Source organism: Vulpes vulpes, chromosome 3 (genome assembly GCF_048418805.1).
Source record: "Vulpes vulpes isolate BD-2025 chromosome 3, VulVul3, whole genome shotgun sequence".
Classification (NCBI taxonomy): domain Eukaryota; kingdom Metazoa; phylum Chordata; class Mammalia; order Carnivora; family Canidae; genus Vulpes; species Vulpes vulpes.
The window spans coordinates 110,964,497-110,992,020 of record NC_132782.1 but is presented as its reverse complement, the minus strand read 5'-3'; the positions used below and the strand labels follow the sequence as shown (position 1 = coordinate 110,992,020).

General features: G+C 43.8%; 1 protein-coding gene across 9 annotated transcripts in view; it reads left to right on the top strand.

The window, feature by feature from the left end:
* The window catches only part of RBFOX1 (RNA binding fox-1 homolog 1), a 2,027,925-nt gene that overhangs the window by 158,605 nt on the left and 1,841,796 nt on the right, over positions 1-27,524 (top strand). For all 9 annotated transcript variants that reach the window (XR_012000653.1, XR_012000654.1, XR_012000652.1 and 6 more), the window contains exon 2: positions 24,733-24,771. Coding sequence is in view for 6 of the 9 variants with exons in the window: in XM_072753902.1 (XP_072610003.1) it covers positions 24,733-24,771 (39 nt within the window). In the remaining 3 variants the exon portion in view is untranslated. The remainder of the gene's footprint in view (positions 1-24,732; positions 24,772-27,524) is intronic.

The window sequence follows — 27,524 nt, the reverse complement described above, 5'->3', positions numbered from 1 at the left end:
CCAAACTGGGCAGGGCGGTAGAAAGAGATAAACCAGGTAACAAAGGGGAGGGGGGACAGCTGCGGTTCCGGGAGAATGTGAAATGCTTAAAAACCAAGTGGTTTGGGGAACTATAAGTTAGAATACTCGTATCTATTTCCAGCTCCTTTTACCAAGTCCTACTATGTGCCAGTTCCTGGCCAAGCACCTTATGTGCAATTTTCTCATTTTAATTCCCATAACCATCCTACAAAGCAGCTACTGCTGTCATGACCACCCTGTGGAGGGTTAACTAGTCCTTCCCCTAACTCCAATTCATGTCTCTCTGGAACCATGGAATGTGACCTTATTTGGAAAAAAGGTCTTTGTGGACAACATTAGTTAAGGATTTTGAGGTGAAATCCATCTAGATTTAGGGTGGCCCTGAATCCCATGACTGGTATGCTTAGAAGAAGAGGAGGTGACACAGAGACTGGAATATATAGCTACAAGCCACCAGGTGCTGGAGGAGGCAATGGGGAGGATCCTCCCATAGAGCCTGTAGGCCTTTATGTTGAACCTCTGTCCTCCACAACTGTGCAAAAGTAAATTTCTCTTGTTGTAAGCCACCGAGTCTGTGACAACTTGTCAGAGCAGCCTTAGGAAACTACTATAATGATGTCCGTTTTTACACTTGGCGGCAGGGTGGGGGTGGTAAGCAAACTAATTCTTAGGTTTGCTCTAAGCCTCAGGTCCTCCAAACTAAGATCTAACAGAGATGGGTATGACTTCATCATGTGACTTGCAGTCTGTGATCTCCACTGCTCTAGTCTTCATGCCTCCCCAGGTAACGGCTAGCATTTATTTCATGCTAACTCTCGGTCAGGCACCATCTGAAGCATTTTGCTTTGATGACTTCATTTATCTTGAGGATTATCTCATAAGAGATAAGGTCATTAGAAAATATAGGTGGGGATGGTCTCTATTTTGAAGGACACTAAAACGTTTTTAAGGGGGTAGAATTTTTTTTTTCTTTTTGCTTGTCCCTAGCATCTCATTTGCCGACTGGCGATTTTCTACCTTGAGTGAGCTAAGCAGTGTGAGAGGAAGTGTCAAGCATGTCAACCAGCGACTCATGAAATATTTCATCTTGTAATACATTAATAGAGAAAACCAAAGTGATTTTCAGCCCATTCCAGTAAATCGGTTTTAACACTAATGAATTGTTCTGTTTGAGTAGAGTGTTATTGGCAAAATGCTGACGTTAATAGTAACACTGAGGCATTTGAAACTCCATCAAAAATTATAATCTCAAAATAAAAGGCTGGAAAAATTTCTGTGTTCTATTAATTAACACCGGTTGTCTGATCAATGTTTTTAATTGGTAGCAGATTAAAGTATGGATTTCTGGCATGGCAAATCTGCAGATTGGCTGTCTTGCTACCTGTTGCTTCTGATGACCTCATTCCAACATTTATATTCAAATCTGATAGCTCAGAGCTTCAGTAGTCAGCGGATCATAAATTTTATCCAGTTCCTCTGGCTGAATTTCAAGTGTGTAGACCATGTGCTAACAGCAAGAATGATCGGAAAGACAGTTGTAGACAAACGGAGCATGAAGAAAATCATTCTTATTGGAGGATGTGGCAGAAACAATTTTCCTCTGTGCTAGGCAGACATCAGCTCTGCGGAACTGGCCAGAAATAAAGATAGCTCCACTGATGGGCCGTAACACAGGAGAAGGAGAGTACCTGCCTTCCTCCCCTTCCCACCCCAACCCAGATGTTTCAAGGTTTCATGGCCAAATGCCCATGCATCTAGCAGCCTGGTTGCACAAAATGGCCAGAGGGAGTTTTTGCAAACCAAGAAGGACTAAGCAGTAGGAGGAATCAGGAGGTAGAAAGATCCTATTGTTCATAGAGCTTTCCTGTGTGCCGGGTGCTGTGCCAACCTTCTCTTCTCACAACTGCCCCATGATGGCGGTATCAGTTGAACCATATGGAACTGCCATTCTTATAGGTCATAAAGGACTGAATATTGGCACTTTTGATTAGCCCTCCTTTGTAGCTGAGGAAAAGTGAAGTTGGAGATGCTTGCCTAAGATTACAGGCTAGGAAGGTTGCCAGCAACACAGGGATAGCTAGCTCTGGGGAGAATAACACCCTGTCCTCCTCCTCCTCCTCTTCTTTTTCTTCTAGTGGGCTTTATTAGGGGAGTGGGTGGTCAGACTTACACCCCCTTCTGGATTCCTCTGGCAACTACATGGTGAGGATGTGGGAGAGAACCAGGGTGGATTCCAGGAAGGTCTTTAGGAAGCTGTTATAACAGTACAAATAGATTGACATGGTTGTTCAGACTAGATTGACAGCATGGGAGGTATCATGAAGGGGACTCATCTGAGAGATATTTAAGAGTGAGAACCAATAGGACATGGTATTTTTATGGAAGGAAGGGCCCCATCCCTCTGGCTTCTCCTTCCCTGGTACCAAGAGTCCATGTTACACATGCTCATAATATCCCTTGCCCTATGTATCTACACTGATACACTTCACTTACAGCTCCTGCAGGTGAGAATCTTGTCTCTTATTTATGGCTGTCCTTAGGATCATCATAGTGTCTAATAACTGGTAGGCAGCCAGTACTTGTTGGATCAGTGAAAGAATTCAGGACAAGAGTTTAATTCAGCTGTCTCGAATCCTTACCACAGCAGGGAATCTCCATTTCCTTGAGTTCTGGATTTCCTGACATGGAGATAGTCACAAGTTGAGAAATAATATCCATGTTCTGCGCTGTATCCATTGTTCAATTTCTGCAGTATCCTCTCAGTCACCCTAGTGGAGCTGTCTTGAACTCATCAAACTGTTATTCAGTGTTAGCATTTATAGGGTGACACGTCTTCGTTTAACTCCGCTGGTTTGCACCATTTCCATTAAATTTTTTTCTGGACTATTTAATGAGGAACACTCTGGCCAGTACTATATGCTAAATTGCTTTTAAACAAGGGAAGTTCTGTCATCTGCAAAATAAAACCTCCTTCCTCTAGGTCAGTTTTTCTTTCTTTTTTTCTTTTCCTTAAGAGAAAGCAGGTATGCTTTGAGTGGGAATGTGAGGAGTAAAAAGAACATTTAGCTTGAAGAATCTTTATTGCCCTAACAAGTAAAAGACCCTTTAACAATCACATTGATTTTTGCTGATGGATATAAAGGGTTTTGAAAGTGAATTCTTACTCTGGGCAAGACCCACTTGGAGATGCCAGGATTGTACCTCGCCCTTCTAAGACATTAATGGGGAATGAAGACAGATTTTGCCACGGAAGTAACAATTCTAACTGATGAATTGCATCAAGAGGACAATAGAAGTTGAGTAACTGACAACTGAGTGGAGACATTTGTCTGGTAAAGGGATGATGATCTGATTGCTGGTTTCTGTTGGCAAAACATCAGAGAGGGTGTAGTGGCCTTGAAACACTCAGAAAACCTGAAAAGGGATACAGATGAAAGGGTGGAGGGTGGCAGGAAAAAGCTAGGAAATGCTTGGGCTCAGAAGTGCTCACTAGAAATCTTCTCCCCCCACCCCCGTTCCCCCCTCCCCCCCACAGTATTATCCTCATTATTCTTGAAAAATTGTGAAAGGTTTCACCTCTTTAGCCTATTGGGTGTTGCTGGTTTTCCCCCAACATGGTCTTCTGGGTGAGCTGGCACTTTATCTCCTAAAATGAATGTTCTTTAGGTCTCTGTTCTTCATCTCCTTGGCCAAGAAAGATACTGCTCCGGCCCACTGCTGGGATTGGCATGGTGGAAAAGTCCTTCATCAGACAGTCATGTGGTCTTTGGCGACACACAGACCTGGGCTCACCGTCTGGTGCCACAAGGAAGTAGTTTTATCATCTGTAACATTAATAACAACTCCTGCATAGACCTCTTGTGGAGAGTTGAATGAAGCTTTTGCAAATTTTAGGCACATGTAAGCACTCCATAAAGGCAAACCCAAACAAAACAAGGCATCAGCAACAAAGAAGATGATGCAGCATGAACCTCTTGGCTGGTCTCTGTTTTCAGGAACTTCTCATTTCATCCTGAAAAATCCCTCCTCCTCCTCCTCTGAATAATCATCCCCAAGGAAGCTTTATCCTGCCACCCTCCTGCAGAGAGCAGTGTGTGCAGTTGGAAGAATAAATAGCTCAGAGTTAGGCTTGGGTTCAAAAGCTGGCTTGGTCACTTACAAGCTGTGTTACTTACCCTCTCTGTGCCCTTTTCTCCCTGGATTTTGTGGTCTTTCATCAGCTTCTCTCATTACATCAGTGTCATCCTCCCCTTATTCTCTGTAGCCAGTGGCCATCTGACTTTGCTTACTGCTTAGTTTCTTCTGTTGATGGCATGGAATTGGGGGGGGGGGGGGTACACGGCAGAGTAGCTGCTGCACCCTTTGCTGCATGACTTTTCTGTTCGGGTGCATACCACTCTGGCCTCTTCCCACTCATCCTGGGCACAGTGAGTCTGACTGGTGATCGGTTGGTGGCCAATCAGCCATGGGACCCTCTGAGTCCGGGATTAGCCTTGATCCAATTAGTTGAGGCTGGTGGTGACATCATGTGGGGTAACATGGCAACCAGGGGAAGTGAAAGTGTAATGGAGGTTAGTTCCTAGACATTGGGCTAGACATGCTCTTGACATCAGGTTCATAAGTTGAGTGTTTGAGTTGCAGGGTGGGGGGCAGCCTGTTTTCCTAAAATTCTGTGAAGGAGACCTCCATTTCTTCAACTTGGAGGGATGATAAAAATTAGATGCAGCCATCATTTTTCCATCTCCCTTGGCTTCCCGTTTAGGGTCTCAAAGCCTTCTGCTTTAAACCATCCCAGAACCCTGTTCTCCTAACTGGGTCAAAGAGAGAAGAGAAATGCCACGTGTGTTCTGATGGCAGAGAACCTGAATTAGGTATGTTTGGGACATTTTATCACAAATTGGGCTGTTCATTGAAATATAATGAACAGCTGGGAAATAAACATCTCTCCTATGTGGGCTGTTAAGCATAGAATTTCCTTGAAAATTACCACACAAAGAAATCCTCTCACTTTTCAGCTCTGCCATGGCACACCTGTGTTTTTTGTGTGTCTCTGGATTAGGCAGGAGGCCATGGTGATGATGTGGAAATGGACCATATAGGTGCCTGAGGGCAGCAGCCTTTCATGACTATCGAAAACCTAGAGCCCTGGACTCTCCCTCTGGCATTGCCCACCAGGGACGAGGAGGGCTCAGCACATGGTGCATCCACCCGTAAGTGACTGACTTGCTAATAATGAATTATATGAACTCATGTTTTATAAGTAAATATTTTTCAAGTACCACTGATGTGATTAGCATTGTTCTAGGCATCTGGGATCTTTCAAGGGAGCGGAGCAGATAGAAGTGTCTGCCCTTTGGACCTTTATTTCTAAGGTCAGCAGGGTCTGCCTGCTGCCTTCCTCTCTATGCTACAGACCCCTTGGCTGCTGTAACCATGGCGCCTTTGCACGTGCCACTACCTAACAGACTCCTACTCAGCTTTGCCTCCTCAGGAAAGCTTCCTTCCCCACTGCTGCCCTTCCTCCCTGCGTTTCACTGCAGTTCGTTACTGTACTCTCTCCAAATCATGCTGCTTTTCTTTAGCACAAATCTCAGTTTCTGCTTATGTTTGTGTGATTACGTCAGTACCTTTCTGTCTCTCACTAGATCCTGACCTCCATGAGGCTCAGAGAGGCTTAAATAACTTGCCCAGCCCCAAAGAGACGTGGTGAGGATTTGATCTCCAGTCTGTGCCATGCTCTTCACACAGTGTAATACCAAACTGGAAATACTGAAGTCTGTGTGCCACCCCTAGGCTTTGTGGATCTCCCCTTCCAACAGATACGCAGCGCTACCACCGACTGTGTAAGGATAACGACAACAGCAGCTGACATTTGCCAAGCTCTCCCTGTGTGCTGGGCCCTGGGATAAATAAGTGCCTTCCATGTACTAGTTCCACATTTCTGAGGAGACAGGAGCTATAATTATTTTTGTTGTGTAGATGAGAAAGGTGAGGTGAGTAGGAGGGATAGATAGTATGCCCAAGGTCTCACAGGCAGGGTGCAAACACACTCCTGTTGGATTCCCAGCCTATAGCCATTACAAAGTCTATGCTGTCTTTTTCCTAACACTCTCCCCCATGAGGGAAAATAGAAGTGGGTCCATGAGGGCCAACCCCATGCCCTGGATCCTGGTGGCATCAACAGATCTGCAAAGGGCTTCAGTGATATGGGTGACGGGTACCTGCAGGCTTCCTACTTATTGATTTCTTCTTGGCACATAGAGCTCCAAGAGAATCTGAGTTGGTTCAGAGCCTCCCTTCTGATGGTTCCTTCATATTCAAACCCTGCTGTGGTAAAACCAAGGGACTGTGTTTGGGCGAGGGTGCACTTTGGCACCAAAAGGCACTGATGCCGCTCTGAGAATCTGAGCCACATCTCTTTCTTTGTTCTTGGGGGTGTATACTGTTTTGCTTAGTTGTACACAGATGGCTCTACAAGGAATCTCAGTGCCAAGGAAAAGGGATTTTGCCTGAAGGTCAGAGTCAGGAGGAAGCTTTGCCACTATAATTACTCCATGGTGACACTTGGGGCTTTGGGCAGAGGATGCTCTGGGATCCCTCTGACTTCTAGTCAGGCTCCTTTAGGGACCCAGTGACCCATACACAGCAGATGTGCCTGGCAGCCTGTTTTGGGAGGAGTGTGTGCAGATTTCTAGGCAGGTCTGTGCAGTGTAATAGTCCCACAAACTGGGCAAGCTCCTTAGCTTCTCTAAGTCTCAGTGTCCTCTTCTGGAAAAATGGGGCTGATTATAGTCTATACTTAAAATCGCTGTGGTGATGAAGTGAGTCCACACATAAACTGCTTGATCAGTGCCTGGTATGTAGTGGACACTCAATGAGCGACAGATAAATACTGAAAATACCAGTCTGATGCCACAAATAAAGCCTTCCGTTTATTCCTCTTGAGCAATATGGATTGTGCCTGGAGTAGGCTCCTTGAGAGAACCAAAGCGCCTCTTCCTTTGGTCTGGTTGGTCCTGGTTGTTAATTTCCAAGACCCATTTAATTTTTTCCTTCACTCTCAAGAACAAAGATATCCTGCTGAAAGATCAGGAAATGAGAGAAAAGGGACCTCTCAGAGAGCGATGATTTGTAATGACCCATCAACAGGGATAAACTCCACTGCGGCAAAAAATAATGAAACATCGATTCTCAGAACCTATTAAAAGTCAGATTTATATGAGAGTTTAAAAAACCAATTAGTCTGGATTAAAACTAATTAGTGATTTTGCCCCTATCCTGGGATGGTTCAGATATGCATAGGCTGTTAAGTACCTACTGTGTGTAGGACTTCACAGGATTCAGGGATGGGAAAGAACTCTACTTTGGAGATATTAGATTCAAATAGAAGTGACTTTTATTTAAGCAAGAGATCAGCTCCATGGTAGAGGTCTCAAAGACATGCATCCTCTCTGATTGTGCCTCCACTCCATGTAGGATCTGTTTCAGCTCCTCCATTCAGCTTGCTTTCTGCATCAGATCACCTGAGTTTTATCTCCAGCCCTTTAAAATTTCACTTTATGTATTTTCTGGATGGGCTCAAGGTACCCACAGCTTCTAACTACCCCATATGTGCTGACACCATCTTTCCTATGTCCAGGCTCTAGCTGTCTGGTTGACATTCCTCTTGGGAGGTCCAAGGACAAACTCACCATCTCTCCCACCCCTCACCTCTCACCCCTGTGGGTTCTTTTCCAGGTTAACATCACTCCCATGGGCCTAGTCTCTCAAGTGTCCGTTCCATGGTCACTCAAGTTTCCTCCATGTTTTTTTCTGCTTCCCACATCTAAATTGGTCACTGAGTGCTACAGGTTTTGCTTCTTAACCATCTCTTGGGGACTATTTTATCCTCTTGATCCTGACTGTCTTTTACCAGGACTGTTAGTCCTGTTAGATGGACTAATTGTTTCTCTGCCTCTAATGTCTCCTGTACCCCCTCCCTCCTCCATCCACTGTTAGGGTGATTTTCTGAAACAAACTGTATACTTTTTCACTTGAAACCCTTCAGCCTCTCTCCAAGGTCCTTGGGGGTGATTCACTGCTCATGTGTACTTCAAATAAGATCTTCTGCAATTTGTATTCTGTTTACTTGCTATTTGTCTCTTATAACTTTCTAGCAACTTCCTCCTCTCATCTTGTCAATCCATGCATCCATCCAGTAGTCATCAAGCTCCTACCGTGTAGGAATAAGTTCACTAGAATAAGTGCTGAACTTAAAATGGGGGAACAAAACAGACCATTTCATGGTCTTTGATCTCTTCAAGTTTACAGTCTAAGGGACAGTCTGATAATAAACAGGTAATTAATAAACTAAATGTGAAAGGTGCCATGAAGAAAAAACGGTGGTATGAGGGAATAATGGGATAGGAAAGTGCACTAAGTAAGAGTCTTCCAGATTCAGCTAAATATTCAGACTTAGAGTATCATAGTTTACTCTTAGCATCATAAGTTCTAGAAGGATGGAGAATGGGAAGTTGAGTTGGCCCCTAGAGCAGCACCAGGCATTCCTCCTCCTCAGCTAGCACTACGCAAGGAGAGGACGCCACATTGAGCAGGTGTGAGTCTTCCCTGGCTGAGAAGTTGCCTGTGTCACAGGGGCCAATAACTCATCACAATGCCACAGGCAGAGCTCTTATCTTATTTCAGAGTAATGACATTCAAAATATGGCGTCCCATCAGGCGCTTAGAGCCAGCCCATTTATAGTTTTTTCTAGACTGGATGCAAAGTACCAGTGAGAGGTCACTTATATACCATAGATAATGTTGCCTAGTAATACAGTTTACATCCTAACTAATTAGTTAACCAGGGATACGTTGCTAGGAATTTAACTGAAGGTTAAGTTCTCATGCAGGAAGAGGAAGAGTTTTCTAATCCTTTGCTTACTGGGGGCGGGGGGGGGGGGTGTTCCTTAGATAGAGTAGTGGTCAGGGAAGCCGTCTACATTTAAGCTTAGTTCCCAAGTAAAAAGAAGGTGGGGGGCGGGGAGAGCATTCTAGCCAAAGAGCATGGAAAGAGTTTGATGTGTTCCAGCAGGGGTGAATGAAGTAGAGGGAGAGGCTGGAGAGGTGGGCTGAAACCAAATCATACTCGTCTGTGTGAGGAGTTTGGCTTTGGTTTGAAGTTTGGATTTTATTTCTTGTCCTTGCTGACTCAGAGTGAAGTGCAGTGTTTTCACTGAGCAGATAAGCACTTACAGCATTTCAGATATGGAGATGCCTGGACAAAATCATTCATATCTTTGGAGGAGTCTTTATCAAGGGGTCTTGTTGTATAACAATCTACTCTAAACTTAGAAATATAAAACAACAGTCATTTTACTAAATTCAGAGAATCTGTGGGTCAGAAGTTTGCATTGTTCTCATTAATTTCATGTATCAACCTGGCTGGGGCATGATGCCTGGATATGTGGTCAAACATTATTCTGAGTATTCCAGTGAGAGGTTTTTTTTTTTTTTTTTGGATGAGATTCACTTTTATTTATTTTTTTTAATAATAAATTTATTTTTTTTATTAGTGTTCAATTTACCAACATACAGAATAACACCCAGTGCTCATCCCGTCAAGTATCCCTCAGTGCCCGTCACCCATTCCCCTCCAACACCCGCCCTCCTCCCCCCTTCCACCACCCCTAGTTCGTTTCCCCGAGTTAGGAGTCTTTATGTTCTGTCTCCCTTCCTGATATTTCCCAACATTTCTTCTCCCTTCCCTTATATTCCCTTTCACTATTATTTATATTCCCCAAATGAATGAGAACATACACTGTTTGTCCTTCTCCGATTGACTTATTTCACTCAGCATAATACCCTCCAGTTCCATCCACGTTGAAGCATATGGTGGGTATTTGTCATTTCTAATTGCTGAGTAATATTCCATTGTATACATAAACCACATCTTCTTTATCCATTCATCTTTCGATGGACACCGAGGCTCCTTCCACAGTTTGGCTATTGTGGCCATTGCTGATAGAAACATCGGGGTGCAGGTGTCCCGGTGTTTCATTGCATCTGAATCTTTGGGGTAAATCCCAAACAGTGCAATTGCTGGGTCATAGGGCAGGTCTATTTTTAACTCTTTGAGGAACCTCCACACAGTTTTCCAGAGTGGCTGCACCAGTTCACATTCCCACCAACAGTGTAAGAGGGTTCCCTTTTCTCCACATCCTCTCCAACATTTGTGGTTTCCTGCTTGTTAATTTTCCCCATTCTCACTGGTGTGAGGTGGTATCTCATTGTGGTTTTGATTTGTATTTCCCTGATGGCAAGTGATGCAGAGCATTTTCTCATGTGCATGTTGGCCATGTCTATGTCTTCCTCTGTGAGATTTCTGTTCATGTCTTTTGCCCATTTCATGATTGGATTGTTTGTTTCTTTGGTGTTGAGTTTAATAAGTTCTTTATAGATCTTGGAAACTAGCCCTTTATCTGATATGTCATTTGCAAATATCTTCTCCCATTCTGTAGGTTGTCTTTTAGTTTTGTTGACTGTATCCTTTGCTGTGCAAAAGCTTCTTATCTTGATGAAGTCCCAATAGTTCATTTTTGCTTTTGTTTCTTTTGCCTTCGTGGATGTATCTTGCAAGAAGTTACTGTGGCTGAGTTAAAAAAGGGTGTCGCCTGTGTTCTCCTCTAGGATTTTGATGGACTCTTGTCTCACATTTAGATCTTTCATCCATTTTGAGTTTACCTTTGTGTATGGTGCAAGAGAGTGGTCTAGTTTCATTCTTCTGCATGTGGATGTCCAATTTTCCCAGCACCATTTATTGAAGAGACTGTCTTTCTTCCAATGGATAGTCTTTCCTCCTTTATCGAATATTAGTTGACCATAAACTTCAGGGTCCACTTCTGGGTTCTCTCTTCTGTTCCATTGATCTATGTGTCTGTTTTTGTGCCAGTACCACACTGTCTTGATGACCACAGCTTTGTAGTACAACCTGAAATCTGGCATTGTGATGCCCCCAGATATGGGTTTTCTTTTTTAAAATTCTCCTGGCTATTTGGGGTCTTTTCTGATTCCACACATATCTTAAAATAATTTGTTCTAACTCTCTGAAGAAAGTCCATGGTATTTTGATAGGGATTGCATTAAACGTGTAAATTGCCCTGGGTTAACATTGACATTTTCACAATATTAATTCTGCCAATCCATGAACATGGAATATTTTTCCATCTCTTTGTGTCTTCCTCAATTTCTTTCAGAAGTGTTCTATAGTTTTTAGGGTATAGATCCTTTACCTCTTTGGTTAGGTTTATTCCTAGGTATCTTATGCTTTTGGGTGTAATTGTAAATGGGATTGACTCCTTAATTTATCTTTCTTCAGTCTCATTGTTAGTGTATAGAAATGCCATTTTAAATCCGTGGACTTTGAGTAAAGTAGTCTGGATGTTTTCAACTCCACATTATGGAGAGCAATTCAGTTGAAGATCTGAACAGGACAAATGACTGTGCAAGAGGGAATTCTGGAGCACAGGGCTTTTGGACTTGGACTACCCACAAGCAATAGGATGTGTATGTATATTTATTTTAAGGAATTTGCTCACTCTCTATGGAAGCTGGCAAGTCTAAAGTCTGCATGGTGGGCCAGTAGGCTGGAAATCCAGGAGAGATGGCTTCCATACCCCATTAGAAAGAGTGTCAAAGGATTTGGGCAGTGGTTCTAAAACCAGTGCAGTGTGCAATCTAGCTATAAATTATTTGCCTTTTTTCCCCTACCTGCAAAATACATTTGACTCTTCCAAGACCATAGCAGTGTGGGGAACCATAGCAGCCAGTGGCCCATAGTAATTCTGAAATCCAGTTTGGCATATGTTGCCCATTTCTTGATTAGGGTCCAAAACAGATCCCAGATAATGAATTTTGTGGCTTTTGGCTCCAACTCTGAGATCTTGGTACTGACCTTTGAGTCATCACCTGCCCCCACCCCCCACATCCCTCCTGCAAAGAAATAGCCTATATCTGTAGCAGAGTAGATTTCTCTACTTGCTTTCTGTCCATAGAAGTTTGGGGATCCAGAGGACTCTTTTAATCATTACTGTCTTGGTTCCTTTTACTCCAAGCTGGTATAATTACTTTAAGAACTTTATGAATTTCTTATGTGTCAATTCATTATTTCATTAGACCCAAGCCACACCCATAAATCTCTAGGAGATAAGCCCTTCTATACTTGGGCTGTTAGTCTTCTGTGGGATAGTATTCCTAATATCCTTGGAAAACCTGTTGTCTTCAAGTTGACTCCTTAGGAGCCTCAAAGGGATTTCATTTGACTAAAGTGGTCTAGGAATCTTAGATTTTAACAAATACACTTTCAGCCACACTACTGGCTTCATCTTTACTCTGAAACCAACATAGTGTTCTGATAACATGGAATTGATCTGTGCCCTTTCTTACTTTGAGTGGCCTTAGTTGGCTGGAAAGATTGTCCTGGGCCCTTTATATTTACTTCTGAAATTTACCCCAGTGTGTTATCATTGATTCTTTAGTTGAGCTCTTTTTCTTGCCCAGTTTTATTTTAGGTGACTAGAAGAAGCCAGGTGGCACTTTCAATACTCTGGAAATCTTAGATGCCACACAGAGTTTGTCCAGTATGTTCTCTACTTTCTACATTACTGCAGTGTTGTCAAGTTTCTTCTACACATCCAGGAACCTCTTTTTCCTCAGCTTCTAATATTGTTTTCCTTCTTACCCTCACCAACTGGTTCTTTGAGGCCTTTCACACAGTTCCCAGATGAATGGCACATGTTTTAGTTTTGATTCAATAGCATCCCACTTTTAGGAACCAGCTTTTGTTTCACTTATCTGTGCTATATGACAAATTACCCCAAACTTAACAACACAAGAAAACAATGATTTTACTGTGTTTGTAGATTCTGTGGGTTGGGAATTTGGACAGAGCATAGCTTGTCTCTCCCCTATATTGTGTGGGGCCTCAGATAGGGACACTTAGATAGGATGACTGATTCAGCCTGAGGCTGGCATTACTAACTGGAGACATCTTCACTTATATGTTTGGTGCCTAGGTTGGATGACCCAAAGGCTGGGCTTGCCTAGGATTTGAGGACCAAGTGCCTCCATGGGACTTACCTGTGTGGATTGTCTTCTCACCACATGATACCTGGATTTTGAAAGGAACTGTGTCAAGAGGAAGTGCATAAGAGAGCAAACTACTCAAGACACTCAGGCAGAGGCCGTATGGCCTTCTATGATCTGGCTTCAGAAGTCACATAGCATCACTTATGCCATACAGTGTTAGTTGAAGGAAATCACAAACCCACCCACATTCAAGTGGAAAGAATACTTCTTGATAGGAGGAGTGTCAGATAACTTAGGATCAGGTTTTTAAAACCTCTACAAAAGCAGGCCTTGGAAAAAATTTAGGACTCTTTCATCGTTCTCCAAGATGACTAGATAAGTTTTCAATATTTCTTTTCTCTCCCTTAGATTTCTGTAATGTTTTATTCAACTTGATCTTCTGCTCCCACAGAGGAAGACCTATTATTTCCTTTATTCTCCGCATATCCAACTTTCAACTACTTAGTCCTTTGGTCTTAACTTGAATTGTCTTCATTTATTCTCCTAATGGGATGATGGAAAGATGGCAATGTGGCCATGATAATGGTCAAGAAGAGAGAGATTGGGTGAAGGTTGCTTGGCAAGAGAGCCATGGTCTTGAGAAATAAATTCTTGAAAGAAAGGCTGTTGGTCTTGGAACATAATTAGCCTTTGACTATTTCCCTCAAGTTAGGAAGGACAATTCATAGCATTGATCCAAGGCTCCCAGTGTTTTTATTAGATATTATATTGAATAAATTGAAATTGAGTTTTTGTTTCCTTTTATGTTATGAATACCATAGTAATATACATTATGAAAAAATTAGAAAATATAAAAAAACATAATAAAAATTGAATTTAAATAAAAAATTAAAGTTAATGTTAATATTGTGGCACATTTTATTCCTTATATATTAAAATGAGATTATTCTATGTACACTGAAATTTTAAAAAGTTTACATTACAGCCCGTTTCTCCATGTCATTAAATATAACATTGGAGCATGATTTATGAAGGTTGCATAATATTCAGTTGTATGTCTGTGCTATACTTAATCCCTGTTGTTGGGCATTTAGGTTATTTCAACATTGCTTTGTTTGGCTCATGTAGGATAAAACCAAGTGAGACCCACATTATTGTCACACTTTGCACTTTTCATGGGTTACATATTTATTATTTGAAACAGAATTGAAAGGTTCTGTAGAAGTAGAAGCAGATTTATTATATGTAGTTTCTGAAAGATGGCACCAAGACATCATCAGTAATGATGAGAGTTGTGATAACAATGACATTGGTGACTAACATTGTTTATTTACTGCACCCACCCAATTGTTAAAAACCTATATATTGTCTTTGCTTTGTTCCTCTTTATCACCTGTCACCCATGGTCATCAAGACTTGTCCTTCAGTGACCTAAATTTTTCTTGGATCTGCCCATTTTCTTTCCTTGTTCCCATTGGCACCTCTCTTGATTAGTTTACTGGACACTATCTGTGGAACTCTTCCAGCTGGAGTATTCCTTCTAAAGTGCAGCCCTGGTCATGTTATTACAGTGGCTAAATCTCATTATCTTTGGAATAATATCTAGATCCCTTCTTGGGTCCCGCAAAGCCCCCCCTCACCCCTGCTTCCTTTCTGTTCTCCAGCAGTTGTGAACTTCTCTGATCTCTGGCACAACCCTGTCTCCAGGATTTCATTTTAGTCAGCTTGGACTTCTCTCACAGAGCATCATAGGCTGGGCAGCTTAAACAACAGACATTTACTTCTCACAGTTCTGAAGGCCCAAGATCAAGGCACAGCTGACCTGCTGCCTGGTGAAAGCTCTCTTCAACATGTTGACCTTCTTGCTGTGCCCTCACATGGTGAAGAGATAAATCATCTCTCTCATCTCTTATTTTAAGAGCACTAACCCCATTCACAAGAGCTCTACTTTCATCACCTAACCATCTCCCAAAGGTCCCACCTCCTCAAATCATCACTCTGGGATTAGAGAGGGCTTCCCTATATGAATTTGAGAGGCACACATTCAGTCCTAGCAACCTTGTGTCTCTTTCCCTCACCTGGAACACTTTTTCTCTCCATCCCCAAGTTATCTCAGTTCAGGTATTGCTCCCTTTAAGAAGTTTTCCCTGATCACTCCCTTACCCCCCCAAACTAATTCTGGATTAGTTTCCCTGCTAGTGCTCAGTGTGACTACTATAGGATTCCCTTTTTAGCACTTAATTTAGTTGTCACAGAATTTCATCTTTTCACTGGATTGTGAGCTCTGTGAGAATAGGGCTCCTTCTCTCTTCCCATCAAATCTTAACCCAGTGCCCAGCACATAATATGTCCTCATTAATTACATGACCAAGTAAAATCCATAGCGGTGTTGGCTGCTGCTGCTTGGTCAAGCCCACTCACAAGATGACAACTCTGACCCACTTAAAAGAACCAGCTCTAAAACCCTCCTATATATGCTTTCTGGGGGATAGAAGATTGTCTTCTAGGCAGAAAAATGCTTTAAAAACAGAATAGGCAAGCACTTGTGTAAATCATTAATAAATCTGTTTACTATTTTTATTTGCATTAGATATCAAATTAAATATTGCATTAAGTGAGTTAAATATTAATGTTGCATTAAATATATATTACATTTTAAAAATTAAGTACTAGACACTCTTCCTTGGAGTTGTATTATGAAGGCTTTAGCACAAGCAGCCCAGCATGTGCTAACTGTGTGTAGTTGTCTTTCACGTCCCTGATGATTTATGAGAGCCCACAGGAATAAGGGAACAGGTGAGTGGCCATGGGGGCCTGCAGATGGGTGGTGTGGCCAGGAGAGCAGAGCAGCACAACACAGTGAGAAGTGATGTCTGATGGTAGGAAGAAGAAAGAGGAGGAGTGGGAATGTATGATTTATCATGTACTTTTATTTGTCATACATTGTCCTAAGCAATGCACATGAATTATCTGTTAACTCATTTAGTTCTCATTAGAGACAAGTGAAACAGGTACAATTAACATTATACCTCACACAGGTGAAAACTGAGTTTCAAAGAGGTTAGGAGACACATGCAAGGCCTCATGGCTTTGGTGGGGCTATCACAGGCAGTGTGACTCACAGTTTTAACTATGATCCTCTGCTGTTTCTTGAAGGAGGTGCTTTCAAGTTGGCATGAATCAAAACAGACACTTGGGTTTTCAGGAATTTTAAATGTGGCTCTCCTTATTCCTAAAAACAAAAGAACATGGTAGAATTTAGACCTATCCAGCCACTCATCCACTCATGTTACTGGCTTTTATTGAGCTCCCAGTGGGTACCAGGAGTGACCAGGTCTGGAAATAGAGGAAACAATACAGATACAAGCACTATGCTAATAGATCTCATGGTCTGGGGATGGAGACCAGGACCTCCTGGCTTTTTTTTTTTTTTTAAGATTTTATTTATTTATTCATGAGAGATACGCAGAGGCAGAGAGGCAGGCTCTTCAGGAAGTCTGATGCGGGACTCGATCCCAGGACACTGGGATCATGCCCTGAGCTGAAGGCAGATGCTCAACCACTGAGCCATCCAGGCATCTCCCTCCTGGTTTTTAATATCCCAGGCTCTTCCCTTCCACCAAGATGTTTCCATACTCTGAACTACTCTTAGCCCCTGTAGCGTATCCCATATTTTGTGTCTCTGAAGAGCTAGGAGGGGCATGGCGCTATGTCTTCACCTCTTGATGATTTGCTTAGATTCCTGGTCAACATCTTTTACTGATGACTGGTTCTCTGCATGGTAGGCAGTAATGTTCTATTACTGTTGTGCCTCAGGGCTCAGAGGCCACATGCATGCATTGAGTCTAGGCCAGATACGACTGTAGGTCTTCAGGTATGACCCTTGTCTTCTGTGTGAAGGGCCTTATCTGCGTCTCTGATCAGCTACTCTCTGTTGCACCTGCATGGCAAATACAGCTTACCTGTTCAGATGGTTTTCAAGGCTTTATCACATCTCCATGCAGTAGATTCTGATGTAGAAAAAGAAACCTTAGCACTTTGTCAGACCAACTGGTAAGGTCTCTCAGATCCCCAAATTTGTACTTGGGTTCCAACTTCTCATCTGAATCCCACATAGACATGTTTCACTATTTTCTTGGCCACTCTAAATGAATGTTTCATGAACATCTCAAATATCACATGTCCACATGTCTATTACTTTCTTTCATAATCTCTACCAGTACCCTCTCCATCCCAACCCCTGATCTTCCTCAGATCAATAATGAGCATAACTCCACTGGAAATGCAAGTCAGGAAATCAAGGATAATGATATTTTCCTGACCCCTTGACCCACAACACAAATACCTCTTGTGACACACCAGCATGTCCCCTTGATTGTATCTCCACAATATTCCTTGACTTGATCTCTTTCTCCATCTCCACTGCTACCATTCACACTTACATGACCTTTTGCAGTAACCACAGGAACCTCCTAACATGATAAGCTATTTATATTCTTGCTCTGTCTTAACCATACTCCATCTAAGAAGAAGACTGACTCCATCGCTTCCTGCTATCCTATCCAATGATTTCCCCTTGTATTTGGGAAACTCCAGTCTCCTGATTACTGCGGATTCCAAGGCCCCTTTGATACTCTGCCTGCTTGACCCTCCAGCCTCATCTTTAGCACCTTTCAGCTTGCTCTGTCCCGCTAACTAGAATGCAGGTGCCAGGGGTCAGGAGCTGCTCCAGAATCATCCAAGATTACCAGTTCATCCAGGACAGGGCAGGGACACAGCAGGCCCAAAGGAAACCATGGTGGAGTGAATGAATGATGGAATGAGGGAGCCACGTGTTGAGACAGGTAGTGATTCTTCCGACCCCTGCTGCACCCTGGGGAATTTTAAAGTGGGGTGGAACTTTGATCCTGTTATCTCCATGTCCATGCTATGGTAGACACAGAATGGCCCTTTTGAGAAAGGAATTGTGGCCCTACCGTGAATGGTGTGGGCAGATGACAGTCTCTGGCTGTTGAGACCTCAGTTTTGCCTCAGTGCTTGGGCTGCCCTGCTCTTCTCAGGTTGGTCCCAGCCAATGACTGCAAGACTCTGTACGAGGGCCTGGCCATTTCTGTGTGACACGGGACTCCTGTAATGGGCAGCCTGGGCTCTTGAGTCCCCTGTGAGCTGCCAGACACTGTTAGATCTGCAGGCATGTCTGGCGGCTCCCCTGCCCAATCTTGCTGGCTCCCTTCTCTTTTCACAGCTCTATCAGTGTGCTGCTGCTGCTGCTGCTGCTGTGAAAAATGATCACAAACTGGGTGCCTTAAAACAACAGAAATTTATCCCCTCTCAGTGCTGGAGACAGAAGTTCAGGATGTTGGCAGGGCTGTGCTCTCCCTTCCAAGGCTGTAGAAGAGAATCCTTCCTTGCCTCTCCCAGTTTCTGGTGGCCCCTGGCATTCCTTGGCTTGTGGCCATGTCCCTTTAGCCTCTGCCTCTGTCTTCATATGGCTTTCCCCCCTGTGTCTCATGTCTCAAATCTTCCTTTACCTTTCTCTTATAAGGACACTGTCTTTGCTTTTAGGGCCCACCCAAATCCAGTATGACCTTATCTTACCTTGATTATATCTGCAGAGACCTTTTCCCCAAATAAGGTTATATGCACAAGTTTTGGGGGATTAGGAGAAATTGAACATAACATTTTGGGAGAATACTATTTAATCCCCTACTCAAGTGTCACTCCCTAGTAAATCTTCCATGTACCTGACTCTACCTCAGCATCTGTTTTCTGGGAGACGCAGCTGAAATGCTTCCTTTCCTCATCTGGAGTGCTGTATTCCTTGCCTCTCTGTTATAATATACAATTTCTGCATAACTATTAGAATTTTGTCTTCCGAAGTTACTTGGAAGCCACCTGAGGGCAAGTGAGTATGTCCTTCTGCACAATGCCAAGTATGGTCTTCCATTTATATGATAGAATCAGTGGCCATGAGAGGTCTTGGAATTAGAATCTCAGACAAAGCAGGTTTGAATCCCAGCTCGAGTACAGAGCCCCTGAGAACATTACTTCTTTGTTTTTGTGATATGTGAAGCCATCATCATCATCATCATCATCACCCACCACCATCACCTTTTCTGGGGTCTTTTTGTGGGGATTTAATGTTTCAATGCAAGGATAATGGGGTGGAGTTCACCGCTGTTCCATCTAAAGGGCTTGTGCATCTCCTTTTTCACCATTGAATAAGAGGAGCTCATGGAGAAGTTTTTAGAGCTCTACAGGGGTCAGGGTGTGAATGGAAGTCCTGGACCATCCAGTCTTTGGGCAGCTGCATTAGTAGAAGGTTCCTTTCACATGGTGATGGGACACAAACACCTGGACTTCTCATCCTGGGTGTCATGATCTCCCTCCAATGACTAGACTGTTGTATAGGCATCGGTTTGGCAGATTCCTTTGGAAATCAAAAAGACTGAACACTGTCTTTTTCCTTTCACTCTCACTAAAGTAAATCGTAATCCTCCCTAAGGCGAGGAGGAGGCCTCTGACTGATGAAAAGTCTTATATAAGGAAGGGCACAGCGGAAAAGCACAAAGATTAATCCAAGTTCTAATCCCATTGCAGGAGCAAAGTGCGTCACCTGCTTGGACTTCACTTAGCAGCTATTATGATCATTGCTTGATCTCCCAGGGTTATTGTGTTTGTTGTCAGGGTGGGAGTGAGGGGACACATTAAACGTCAAGGTTGAAATTCTGCTCATGAAGTCGATGACGAGGAAAGGAGGGTCTGCAGAAATACTGTTTCTGATCTTTTCTTCACTGGGGAGAGGGATGTAAAAGCAGCAGGCAAGCCGGGTCGTTTCTGAGGGGCTCTTGCAGTTTTACATTCTTGTGTGCTTTCCAGGAGATTGCAGACTGGAGGGGAAGAGGGAAAGCCGACCTAGAGGAGACTTAACCCTGTCGTGATCTACCTGCTTGCAAGATCATGCGAATGGAGATTGGATTCGGTTTTTAAGAGTGGCTCATAGGTGGTAACATCTGAGCTTCCATAGAGTACACTGGTTTGGTACTTCCTGACTACAGTTATGGCACAGGATCCTGTTTTGAACTGTTGTCTGCCCCTCTTCTCTCTCTTTCCTTCTTTTCCTCTCTTCCCTTCCCCTAAGGCAATTCAGGTTCCCAGACACAGAGAGCGGAAGGGGTGGGTGAGGAGACCAGCAGGACTGCAGGGAGGAGAGGTGCCTAATTATTGTACTGGGCACTGTTCAGAATTGGAACTTCAGGCCCACAGCTCCTGCAGCAAACCAACCAGACTCTGATGAAAGTTTCATGCGGTTTTTTCTTTCCTTTAAAGCCCGTTGGGACATTTTTGGCAGAGGAGAAAAGGGTAGGGCTCGCCTTAATCCTTCTCTGTCCCATATTTCTGATTTAAGTGGATCCAAGCCCAAGCCTTGCAATTATCTCAAAAATAGCCCCGATAGCCACGGTGTTGGTGGGTTTCCTTGGCGGCATCTAATGAAACAGCCCGGAGAGGAAGAGATAGCCTGTTGGCAGGGTAGATAGATGGCCCTGCGTCTGTTAATCTCACATTTCATCTTGGTTTAAGCAGTCTCTGAGCTCATTAATTGTCTTTCTGAGAAGGACCAGGCATTTATCTTTGAGAGCCATCTAGTTTCAGTGAGTTCATCCAGCCTAAAGAGAAGGGAAGGGACAGACCGGAGCTATCCACTTAATTTTACTGAACAAGAAATAGATTGTTAGACAGGGTGACGGCTTTTGATCTGTTTTGCCTGATTGCCCGCCAGACAGGTGGTACCAACTGCTGCCCCCACCAATGGTGCATGAGAGCGCCACCTCCCTTTGCTGTCACGGCACTAAAAATCACCTCTTTCTCTGGCATAGGTGGAGTTCTGTCAATGCCCACGTCATATGAACAAACATAAAAAGAAACCTATAGAGCTGCCTAATGCACACAGAGGACCTGTCTGTTTTAAACAAACCAGATACACAGTAATTCAAATTTTATGAGAAGGATAGAGTAAAATGACTCTTTATACACTGAAAAAATTTTTTTTAACCATCAGGTTCTCTGATGAATTTAAAATAGATTTTGAATGTCAGTGAATATGAGGATAGTTAAATTATGGTACCCCCCCATAGTATGGAATTATATGCAGCTGTTGAAAAGAAGAGATGGTTCCACATCAGGGGTTCTTTCCATAGCTCATAGATCCCTCGGGGAACCTTTGGCACCCCCTACACAAAGAATTATCCCATCCAAATTTTCAACAGTGCTGAAATTGAGAAACCTAACTCTACATGAACTATCTGAAAAAGATACACTCTCTTGGTAAGATTATAAAAAGCAAAAGCAAGTGTGTAGGTCAATATCTATAGTTCTGATCCATTTTCAAAGTAAAAGTATGTACGTATATATGCATATATGGGCGGATATATTTGTACACGTGTAGGAAGAATACATGTCAAAATTGCATCTATGTCTTTTCAGAGATGACTTTGGAGAGTGATAGGGACTTCTTCATTTATCATTCAGAAAAGTGGTGGGGAAAATAATATTGATTTTGATTTATATAAATTCAATTGACACCCTACTTTTCCAGGATCACACATCCTGCAAAATGGATTTTCACAGGGCGGCACATTGACATAAAGCACATACATTGCTTTTCAAGGGACTGTTACATGAAGCTCATCCAGATGAATGCTATAAACGAATTTTTTATAGGAGACTCTTTCTTTTCATTGCCCTGTGTCTGCCATTAGTTACACTTGAACTTGGCAATACGGGTCTTTGATTTCTTAAACAAAATAAAATGAAATTGTTTAATACGGGGCATAAATGGATCCAAGTGGTTAAGGATGCATAAAAAGTCTTTAAAACCACTTCATGGCACACCAAGATAACCAACACCCCGAAAACAATGGCCACAGAATATTCATTTTGACCAAATTGTCCTGCCGGTCTCCTTGTTTTCAGCCAAATTGTTTTCAGCAGCACAGAGACGTGTCCAGAAGCCTTTGAAGAGTCTATTATTATGCAATTATTATGCAGTAACCAGACCGGGGACAAGAGTGCAGTGCAAGCGACACAGCTGCAGTGGATCAGCTGGGATTCAATGTGGGGATAAGCGAGGGCAGGCACCCAGGCTGCAGGCTCTGTGGGCTGGGAGAGCCCTAAGATGAAGGAGGTGCAGCTGGTGGCAAGAGGAGAGCTTGGCTGGGTCCTGTGGAGTTGAAATGTCAGTGGTACTTGGAGAGAGGAGAGGACAGTCAGTTTGTGGGGTCTGGAGCCCAGGAGAGCTGAGGTTCTAAGGGGATAGATAATAAGTGGTCCCAAGGGAAGCTGAGGAAGAGGCATGCAGAGGATACGGGTGTTCCTGGAACAGGCACAGGAGACAGAGCCCAATGAGGAAGCACTCTGGGGAAAAGTCAGAAAGAGGAAAAGACGGCTCTTTGAGAAGGTTGTGGAGAGTAACTGTAGAGGGCTCCTGCCAAGCTGAGAAGGTAGAAGGAGCTATGGTTGTCCAATAAGGCTGAGGAGGTGGACGGGGCTTCCAGGCACCGAGGAGCAAATGAGAGGGCAGGACGGAGCCTCACACACTCTTCTTGAGGGCCGTAGCCTCACTTGTATTTTGTGACCCGCTACTTCTCTGTCAGACCATGGTGCCGTTGGGGACCGTGTCTCTTTGTGCTCCTTACAGCATCTCCCATGTTGAGCACAGTCCTGGAGGGTGCATGGGAGGAAGCAAAGAGAACAGAGCTTTGTTTGTAAAACAGGGGTCAAGGAAAAGAAGGGTGAGCTTTGAATACGTTTCTGGGACCAGGAAGGAGCTGGTTTGAAGGTAAGGGGAGAAGGAGGATTGGTAGAGGAAAGGCTGTGGACCCCGGGGAAAAGGTCTACACTCGTCTGCTCTGTGTATGTAGATCCCAGGCTCTAGCTTACACTCTCCGTGTATACCTCCCTGGTAAACTTGAGGCCAAAGACCCATGTGAGTGGGGCAGCATGACGTTCCTGAAACTGATGTGAGAGGCACAGGCAGACAGGACAAGCCCTCCTATTTACTCCTTGCAAACAGGAGAGAAAAGCCACAGGCATGCCCAAGTGGATCACCCTTTAGGTAGGGGTAGGAGGAGAAGCAGCTCATCCTTCAGGCATTCATCCAGCATCCACTCTACAGATTACCTATTTCTGAATTGTGGCTCTAGCTCAGTCATCCCCCTGAGCATTTTTCTATATATAAATGGACTATGATGACTGGTTCTAGTCTATGTTCATTGTCAATCTCTTGGTCATGGGCTTGACCAATAATGATAACAAACGTGTTGATAACAGCTCTTAACACTTAGGCCTTTACTAAGTGCTGTCTTAACTGGCCAGGTGGTGTCTCATTTAATCCCCATGACCACCCTGTGAGGTAGGATGAGGAACCTGAAACTCAGCAAGGGGTGTTGGTGGGAAGTAAGGGTTGGATGTTTCTATATCTAGGTGGGGAGGTCAGCTGGGCCTGAGACCTCGGGAAGCAGAGCCGTATCTAATTCCTTCGCCCTTTTGGGTACTATTTGGTTCAACTCCTCCATGCAGCTCATTAGGCCCTGACCCTGCTTGAGACCAGCCTGTGCGCAGGGGGTTATCCTCGGTTGGGTAGAGTCTGGGAAAGGGATTTTCTTGCTTATCTGTTTTGGATTCCAAGATGCTGGTAGAGTCCATGGGTATATGATGAAAGGCTTGATTTGAGCTTGAGGCAGGGAAAAGGGGAGCTTGTAGTACCTTCTCTACCCCTTGGGTGGCAAATCATCTCAACCTGGAGGGTGATAATCCTGGGCACAAGGACAGGCTGACCCTGAAATTTGCATTTCAGAGTGTCTCTACAACTTACCTTTTCCCTTCCAACTCTGCCAGGGCCCTTCCTGTGCTGGGAGCTGGCACAGCATTTACGAGGAAGAGAGGAGCATGTGCATAGATCAGTCCTCTCCACTGGGGCTACTTGGGGCTACTGAGCCGAGTAGGGAGTGGCATTTTTTTGTACTGTGAAAAGATACTTCTGTGGCTTCCTAACTTGCTTAGAAAAACACTCAAATTTGTGTGTTAGCCTTCAGGGCCAGATGTGATCTGGTCCCTGCCTGCGTCGTTGATGTGCAACTACTCCCAGCCGCTTCAGCCTTCCTGTTGGCTGGCTCTCATTCATTTGTGCCTGCCCCAGGGCCTTTGTACTTGCTGGCCTTGCATTGAAAATACCTGCCCCGGATATATCTGGCTTCTTCTTGCCATTCAGCTCTCCATACCTGCCACCTCAACTCCCAGTCTACAGTAGCACTCCTCATTCCCTACCCTATAGCCCATTTTATCATCTTTGGACTTACCACTGTCTGATAATTATTTTCACCTATTAGTTATTTATTACCTTCCTCATTTGCTATATTCTCCATCTTCTCTCTCCCACTCCATGGCAGGAACTTGCCATGTTGTTTATTATAAATGCAGAGCCTGCAACAGTCCCTGGCATGCATTAGGCACTCAACGAACATTTTTGGATTGATAAATGTCTCTTCCCAAAGACTGTAGTTATTTGGTCTAAGAGAAAAACATAGGAAGAGCAATCGTTGCAATGTGAAACTCAGTGTTCCTTGTCTTTGTATTTTTTTAATGCAGGATTTACTGTCCCTGCCGTATGACCTGGTCGAGAGTCAGGTAAGTACCTATTTTGTTCTGAAGTAGGAGTTTTGTTAAGTCTGTGTGAAAATGAAGGAGGTCAAGTCTCCTGTACTCTATGACTGTGCAAACCCAGCCCAGCCATGTAGGGGTGCGGCTAAGGAGTGGGGTGGGCATCGCCAGGGTGATAGTTTTCTTAAGTTCCTTTCCCAGCTGGAGGGGCCCCTGGGCATAAGTGGCACATATGTGCCATGGGGCACAGCTCTCCAGTCCTATGCCTGAGGCAGACATCTATCATCAACCACAGAGCCATTCACCCCTCACCCAGAGCAGTCTCTACAGATGGATCAGAGAAGCTAGTGACATGGAACGTTCTTGGCACCATTGATGTATGAGCTCTAGAAATCAGTTTTGCGAGGGTGTGGGTGGGCAAGTGGTTAGACAGCTTCTTATTAGAAGTGATGACAGTGGTTGTGAGGGTGGAAGCCATGGCCTTGCCTCTGTCATCATTCAGCTTTGAAGGCAGAGGAAGGAAGCCACATCTTCTGGCATCACACATTTTTATTAGCGTCGGAGCCACCGGAGCTTGGCCATGTAAGAATATAATTGAACCAAACGGATCTATACCTTGGGGCAATGCATTTTTTTCATTGATTCTGACTCCACATTATTATTGTTGCTTAATGAGGAGCTAATGTAACTTCTAATGAAGCCACATGGCCCTTGGATAGATGAAGTAAGGTTTTATTTCCCTCATGACACTGTATCCTCTCTTCAATTAAAACCCGGGAAGGAAAATTAATACAAATGTAAGAATTTTTTTCTTCCTAAGATGAGTATCAAGATAGCAGCTTTTTATTACCCATGTAAATTTCCTGTGTGATGGGATTGGAGAGATGTATGGCTGGCCCATGGGTGGCCTAGAGTTGGTGTAGGTGGTGAAGGAGGCTGCACCGATGGTCTCTCTCCTATGAGTAGTGATTACAGCATGCTCTGTGATCCCCGTTTCCTTCTCCTGCTGGTATCACTGCCCATTGGAGACCCCCCCCCCCAGGCTCCTGCTGTTGGCTGCCAGTTTTGGGTAGAAGAATTTGAATAATTAAAAGTAATGTACTGAGGCAAAATACATATAATGTAAAAGTAACTGTTTTATCATGAACAATTTAGTGGCATTTAGTACATTCAAGGTGTTGTCAACTTCTTTCTCAGCATTTTCGGCACCCACAGGTAACCCCATTAGCAGCCACTCCCTGTCCCCCCCGCCCCCAGCCCCTGACGACCACTGATTTGCTTTCTCTCTCTCTGGATTTGCTTATTCTGGACATTTTACATGAATGGAATCCTATGGTATGTGGCCTTTAGTGATCGGTTTCTCTCACTAAGCATAATGTTTACAAGATTCATCCACATTGTAGCACGTGTCGGTACTTTATTCCTTTATTCAGAATGTGGCTGAGTAATGTTCTGCTGTATGGATATGCCATGTTTGTTTATCCACTCATCTGTTGTTGGGGTGTTTTGGCCATTGTGGTTAGTGTTGCTGGGAACATGCATGTACAAGTATATAAACACTTGCTTTTAATTATTTTGGGTAGATATGTAGGAATAGAATTGCAGGGTCATAGAGTAATTCTGTGTTGAACTTTTTGAAGAACCGCCAAACTGTCTCCCTCTTTTAACAGGAGAAAATTGAATCTCAGCAAGGTCACTCCAGTGTTGGCTGGAATTTGAAGCCTGGCAGACTGGCTCCAGGGCCCGTGTTTTCAACCACCATGTCGTCCTGTACTTGGGGGTATCGTTCCTGGTTAGCACATTCTACTCTGTGCACAGTACTGGGCAGAAGAAGGGTGGAATAGACTGAAGAGAACAGGCAGGCTCCTCTCACCTCGAGGGACCAAATGTGCTATTTATTCCTCACTAACCAGTGGATTTCCTGTTCTCTGACCCTTTTTCCACTGGGCATCTTGACCTCTAAACTTTGGAAAGTTGATGCAGTTGCTGAGTCAGTTGATTGGGTTGATTTGTTGATAGGTTTGTTGATAGAGTTATTCAATTTCTGTCTCTATATACATGTGTATGTATATAAAAATCAGGACAAAGTCAACTTGACAAAATAATACCAATTCGTTGGACATTAGATGTGAACTATCTGATAAACTCACATTAGCCTAAATCTCCATGGTACCTAGGCGGGCTAAGTCTCATCATCCCTCTTTCTACCATGGGGGCAGAAGCCCAGAGAGATGAAGTACCTTGCCCACAGTCACACAGCTTGTAACTGGCAGAGCTGGGATTTGAGCCTCAGTCTGTGCATCTCTGCAACCTGGATCCTTCCTCACGTGTTTGCTGGTTTCTCCAGACTCCCCCAGGTATCAACATTTTCCACACTACTGCATTGACTTTTTTTTTTTTTAACTGCATTACAGTTTTGGCTTTCCCACACTCACATAGCCTCCAGAGCATCTTGGGGTGGTCCAAAGTTCTTAGCTGGTCATGAGAAAATGGGAATTCCTACCGGGGCAGTGGCATTTCATTCCTCTCTTCTGGGTGGTTTATTAACCAGCATGAAGCAAAACAGAGTATCTGGTGTTTATGGGTCAAGGTGGTGGTGGCTGGTTTTTCTTTTTTTTTGGATGGACTCTGCATCCTTGCCTTCCCTATACTTCAGTGATTAGGGTGAGGTCTAAATCTGTTGCGTGGAGTTGTTCATCCTTCTTCCCCTCAGAGAGATGTTCCACAAAACTGGACAGGGAAGGTCCAGCTCCCTAGCTTCTCTGGCAGCCCAGGAAGCT